The sequence below is a fragment of the Wolffia australiana genome, chromosome 1, assembly GCF_029677425.1.
Source record: "Wolffia australiana isolate 7733 chromosome 1, ASM2967742v1".
Taxonomy (NCBI): Eukaryota; Viridiplantae; Streptophyta; class Magnoliopsida; order Alismatales; family Araceae; genus Wolffia; species Wolffia australiana.
The window spans coordinates 7,434,615-7,440,689 of record NC_135835.1 but is presented as its reverse complement, the minus strand read 5'-3'; the positions used below and the strand labels follow the sequence as shown (position 1 = coordinate 7,440,689).

Sequence of the window (6,075 nt, the reverse complement as noted above, 5' to 3'; positions counted from 1 at the left end):
TGAACGAGAAAGGGAGCGAAGGAAAGAAGAAGAAAGGGAGGGAGAAGGAGGAATGGAGGCGGCGGCAACCGGGGAGACGTGGCGGTGATGACGGTGGCGGCGGTGGCGAACTAGAATAGGGAGGGATAGGGAGGCTAGGGCAAGTCCTCCAAGAAGAGTTAAAAGAAAACTCAATTCTTGAATTATAACTTGCCTAACTGTTTCTTGAAACATTGGCCTGTACATGTAGGCCTTGGAGGAAAGAGACAATACAGTTAAAAGAAATAAAAATAAAGACGAGCGAGGCGACGAGCAACGTGGTTTTGTGTCACGTCAGGGGGCAGTTCTGGATCTGCCTTTGGCGACGTGTCAGGACGCGTGAAGGGGCGTGCGTGGGTGGAGACGTGCCTGATGCTGGCGTGTTGACTTGATCCGGTGACGATGGCGGCATGTCTTCAGCGGTTGTGTTGACTTCAGATGATGGTGGTGACGCGTCCGGTGTCGATGCGTTGACGTCGTCGCCACCAGGAACGACAGGGGACCCCCCCCCCTTACTAGATAAACTTCTGTTTATCCCTTTTTATTTTTCTTTTCTTTCTTTTAATAGTTTTCAGTGTTTTAGTTTTTTTTATTGTAATCCCAAATGTCTCAAGGGAGAAGGTTATAATAGCCCCCTCCCTTGACGTGAACGGTTGGAGAATTTTGAAATAGAAAAACAGTTTTCGTTTTCACCCTTGTTGTCTTTGCCGCCACCGCGTTACTGCCGCTCGGACGGCAAATCCTCCCCCTCTCCCTTACAACATTGACTAGTCAACCTGATCTGACCGAGGCCATGACTAGTGAAACATAAGGTCTTGGTTTACGTTTTTTGCTAAAACTGCACCAAGGCAGGACCATGACAATTCCTAGTCTCAGAGAGGACTGACCTAAATGCCACTATCCCACAATTCATCCCAGTTCTTTCTCCCACCAGACAGAAGCGCAATGCTAACGGAGAGAACGGCTTCCGTCATCGTCATCTTAAGGAGATGAATGACGTGTCAGCATCGTCTTATCGTCATCGGTGACGGCTAACACCGCGCCGGTCAAAGGGTTCTATAAATTTATAATTGTGTGAAAATTTGTCGTTCTCCGGTGTGATGCTTTTATGGTGGAGCGAGCTGAGTGGCCATGGTGACTTGCTCCCATGGCGCTGGTTCTGCCACGGTCTTCCTGTCTCCGCTTCGGGCATTCTTCCCTTCTCGGCGATGGCCGAAGCCTGGTAGATTGTCGCCCCAAGCTGAGATTCGTCCGGCGACTCTCTGCGGGTCGAATTCCTTCGATCTGCAAGGCATCATGGGAAGAGGTGATCGTTTCCTTAGAATTTCCCGAGTTCTTTCTCGATCTTCGTGTTTGAAGCTTTGTTTTGCATCTCTTACAGCTCGTGGGCGTGCTGATCTTCTCGGCTGTCCCCTTCACGGCTGTGAAGGCCTTGGCCAACAGCTCGGTCGGCGAGTCTTTGAGGAGGAGAATGGAGGAAACGAAAAAGGCCGACGTCGCTAAATCTTCGAAATTTAAGGCTCTCGCAGAGAGGGCAAGACAGGAAAGGTAACCGGGGAATTCGACTTTCAACGTTATTATCAGATAGTCCTTCGAACTTGTCCACAAAACCTTCTTCCGATTAAAGTTCTTGATTAATATCTCATGTTCGTTGCATTACATCTGCGGAGAGGAATTGTCCTACTAATGGATATTTCATATTTTCTTTCTGAAGCGTTTGGTACGGTAAGAACAGGCCTCGCTGGCTTGGTCCTTTGCCGTACAAGTATCCGGCATACCTCGACGGAGATTTTCCAGGCGACTATGGTTTTGATGTGGCGAATTTAAGCGAGGACCGGGGAGCTTTCGAGAAATTCTTCAAGTATGTGACTTGTCTAAGCCATGATTTATCGTTATGAATCAATTTAATCCCCAAGCACCATTCCAAGTCATATGATGAACCCTAATATGTTATGCCGAATTCTTGTTGATAACTCCCATACAATGGCCCTGCTATTATGCAACTTAATTCTTCAGAACTTATGTTGTCATTTTTCGTCTGAGATAAATGAGTCATATGTGAACTGCTTATATTGGTGAGGCTTTGGATCCTTATGTTCTGACAACTCTGTGGGAACTAGGGTTGGCGGTCAATGAAGAATTTGTCATCTTCATTCCCATGTTTCGTCATCATCATTATCTTCATTGACAAGCGATCTCTGTTCTGAAACACGCTGAAGATGAATCAAGAGCTTGACTTCGTCATCATCATCCACAAATTTTGTCATCGGCACCCATGCTTAGCTTGAATCAATGGTCATGACAATGAATAATTCGTCATCAACTGATGGATGACAATGTCCAATTCTTCGATGATTCATCATTGTCCACTCATCATCATCCTAGTCGACTTCGACCCCTATTGATTATTGATTATCGAACTTATTATAGATTTTTAATTTGACGGTATAAGAGATTTTCTCCTGATGACAGCTTTGAAATTCTTCATGCTCGTTGGGCAATGCTATCCGCTCTTGGTGTTCTTGTTCCAGAGGTGCTGGACCAGTTGGATATTGTGCATTTTGTAGAGCCCGTGTGGTGGAAGGTTGGATACGCAAAGTTACAGGTATGAGTTATGAAACAATAGAACAAGGTTATTCTTTGAAGGATTTGAATCGCATCAGAATCACTCCTCATCATGCACAGGAGTTAACAATGCTCTTGACGTTGTATAAACAATAATATATTGGTGTCAAATATTTTCTGATTTGGCCTGCGTGATGGGGGTTATATGGGGACATTAGACATGAAGTATAAACTTATTTCTACTTCCACTGGCATTATATCCGTTGATTGCAATAAAATGATGTTCTGAGCTGATTCAGACAACCTGATGACATCGAAAAGATGAAGAAATTGAAATTGAATATATTAACGAAGGCCCTCTGATTTGATTAGAATGCTTGCCTAATCCATCGGAAGTTTAAATTCAATATTTGTAAAGTTTATTCATGCCTGAAATTCATTTGTGTTGTTTAGGGCGACACTCTCGACTACCTTGGCATTCCTGGGTTGCACATTGCTGGAAGTCAGGGAGTTATTGTCATAGCCATCTGCCAAGCCCTCCTAATGGTAATTAATATGCACGATTTATATGCATTTCCAACATTTCATGAGTTGTTATCAGTATTACCTTGGCTTTCCATTTATGCCGTCAGATTTCATTTTCCCTTCAGTCCACTTATATCCTATTCAGTACATGACATCACTTCTGGAATCTGTTTCGTTCCCAGCTTTTCTTCCCCTAAATCAAAATCCTTCGTCGGTATCAATTACCTTCGATTTTGTTGGCGCTGATTCCTTTCATAACTGTTTTTTTACAATGAAATTCAATGTCCCCAGAGTGCACGGCTTGGAGAGTAAAACAGATAAGAACCAAGGTGTTCTTATCGTGAAAAGAGGGGTGGTAATGTAAGAGTAAAGGGAGATGATTAATCTAGATGAGGGAAAATGATCGACCTAGAGGGAGCCTGTAGAGGATTCAATGAGGCAATCTTGGAGGGAGAGTACCAAAACACCCCCTGTAGGATGACATGAAAGAAATACACCTCAGAAGGGTGTATCAGAAACCAACAGACATGCATGTTTGTTCCCCTTTGAAATCCCTGTCTGAGGGGATCAAGAACTCTGGAGTTTGAAAACATACTCGAGGCCGACAGGCCGAGGGAACCTGGTGTTCTTGACTTTGAAACTTTACTCTAGGCCACACCGCTGGCCGATGGTATCTGTGTTTTAGAGTGGTACAGTTTTAGAGTGCGTTTTCTAACTCCCACACGCCAATTGTCCTCAGCGCCCGGCGTGACCTCAAATATGTTTTCAACTTCCAGAATTCTGCTTTCTCCCTTCTTTTTTGGACCAGGAGCCGCATTTTTTTTTCCCTTTTATTTTTGTGGAATACATTTTTGCCTATAACCTTTATCTGCGATAGAGGGACCCAGGAAACAAATTTTCACTTTTGGGGTTGTGGGTCTCACAGTTGGGACCAGAGTATGCCAGATATTGTGGAATAGAGGCGCTGGAGCCCCTTGGCATTTACCTGCCTGGGGACATAAACTATCCTGGTGGCCTCCTTTTTGATCCACTTGGTTTATCCAAGGATCCTGCAGCCTTCGAGGAGCTCAAGGTAAAGGAGATCAAGAATGGACGCCTGGCCATGGTCTCTTGGGTTGGCTTTGCTCTCCAGGCCGCGTTTACCGGGAAGGGACCTATCCAGAACCTTCTTGACCATCTTGCAGACCCTCTTCATAACAATATCTTCTCTATCATCAACCATGTCTAACGTTTATTTTGGAAATCATCGGTAGTAGCTCCAATTTTTAAAGATTATCTTGTCCAACTTTATTTTACAGTTTCTTTTAGATGGATAGGCAGAATAGGCCAAGGAGTATGTAATTGAAAAATCAAATGACAATAATGTGTTCCTTGTTCATCTTCTCTTTGCGTATAAATACTTGTCCTTTGCTATGCCACGCAGATGTCAATACGATGTTGGAGTGCCCAGGTTGAAACATCCTCTTCTAATTTCTACTGGCTTGGAAGTTGAAACCAGAACATCCAGAGATGTTCCTCCACACATGAGAGAGTGAGAAGGAAATGTCATCTACTTCTAATAATCGTCGGGTTATTCCCTTACATTTTAGTGTGCAAATTCCTCTCAAATGGTAGGAATCCCACCCCGCCACCTCAGCAGTCATATCACTTAAGAATATTACCAAACATAGACAAATAAATCACAATGATAATACTTAGAATCATAAACTAAAATGGTTGAATGCAATGGATAACATAGACGCTTCAGTACACTCCCTCTATCATGTTTGCCTCTTGATATCCAGACTAATATCCATGCAATGGATCTGGGAGCCGATACAGAATTCAGTCTGGATACCTTAGAGGATGTTGGATACTGACCAAATATTTATGCCATGTGGTCTCTGCCGGATGCGATACTAGATATCAGATACTTCATACTGGATCGCAGCAAATATATTGGATATTGTACAAGAGTGTATAAACTCATCATTATGAACTAATACGAACATATCATGATAAAAGTGTATTGACTCATCATTCTGACCTAATCCCAACACATCAACATTAAAAGTGTATAGATGCATTGTTATGAACTAATCCCAACGCATCATGATTAAAAGTGTATAGATCCATCATTATAAACCAAGAAAATCAATTATGGATGACGTGATAATCACAAATAACATGTTATTCTTAATTGTAATGTTATATATTTATATGTTTTTTTTCATTACAATGATCCTAAATGCACGTTATTGAAGCATAGAATAATTTATTCTTCTTTTAGAATGAATTTCTAATTTCCTAATTTTCTAGTATTTTTACTAAACTCTCTAACATTAAATTTATAAAGAAAATAATTTTCTAAGTCAGTATATCCATAATTGGATTTCTTTAAATATTTTTAGAGATTTATTCCATTTTAAAATAGTATTATAATTCTTCTCCATTTTGGAACTCGAATACTATTTCCTGAAGTTAAACTCTTAAAGAAAATAATTTTCAAGTCAAAATATTTATTTTTAATTTATGTAAATATTTATAAGGCTTTATTACAGTTTAAAAATACTATTATGATTTTCTCCATTTTTTATTCAAATACAATTTTGTGACATTAATTCTTAGATAAATTGATTTTTAATTCTTAGATAATTATTTTTGGATTTATTTTAATATGTATAGGGCTTATAATATTTTTAGAATCGTATTATAATTTTCCCCTTTTTGGTATACCTAAGGAGTTTAATGTAACATACAAATGGCAAATGAATTTGTAAGTTTGAATGTATTTATGGATTTATTTAATTATTTTAAGGGTCTTTATTAATACTATTCGATTTAATATTCTCAAGAACATGTTGTGACTTCATCAGTTGTGGACAATGATTGGTGTCAACCGTCCATCGGCTGCTGCTAATGATTGTCATCTGCCAATTATTACCATGTACTTTCCAAACCTTGTACATTGCTTTTTACCTTGGAAAG

At 40.6% G+C, this 6,075-nt stretch overlaps 1 protein-coding gene across 2 annotated transcripts; it reads left to right on the top strand.

The window, feature by feature from the left end:
- The first annotated feature begins 1,116 nt into the window (after positions 1–1,116).
- LOC144704116 (Chlorophyll A-B binding family protein) lies at positions 1,117–4,661 on the top strand. 2 transcript variants are annotated; one of them, XM_078576375.1, is made up of 6 exons: positions 1,117–1,324; positions 1,400–1,566; positions 1,733–1,879; positions 2,491–2,623; positions 3,037–3,129; positions 4,532–4,661. In XM_078576375.1, the coding sequence occupies exons 1-6, from the start codon at positions 1,166–1,168 to the stop codon at positions 4,598–4,600; spliced, it is 768 nt and encodes a 255-aa protein (XP_078432501.1). In that variant the 5' UTR covers positions 1,117–1,165; the 3' UTR covers positions 4,601–4,661. The 2 variants fall into 2 exon arrangements, with proteins under 2 accessions (XP_078432501.1, XP_078432493.1); XM_078576367.1 differs by lacking the exon at positions 4,532–4,661 and adding an exon at positions 4,034–4,378.
- Positions 4,662–6,075: the final 1,414 nt, after the last annotated feature.

Excerpts from the sequence above, each read along its gene's own strand:
- LOC144704116 (XM_078576367.1), top strand. The coding sequence starts at position 1,166 with ATGGCGCTGGTTCTGCCACGGTCTTCCTGTCTCCGCTTCGGGCATTCT. Across the intron at positions 1,325-1,399 it reads GCAAGGCATCATGGGAAGAG|CTCGTGGGCGTGCTGATCTT; the intron begins GTGATCGTTTCC and ends CATCTCTTACAG. Across the intron at positions 2,624-3,036 it reads TTGGATACGCAAAGTTACAG|GGCGACACTCTCGACTACCT; the intron begins GTATGAGTTATG and ends TGTGTTGTTTAG.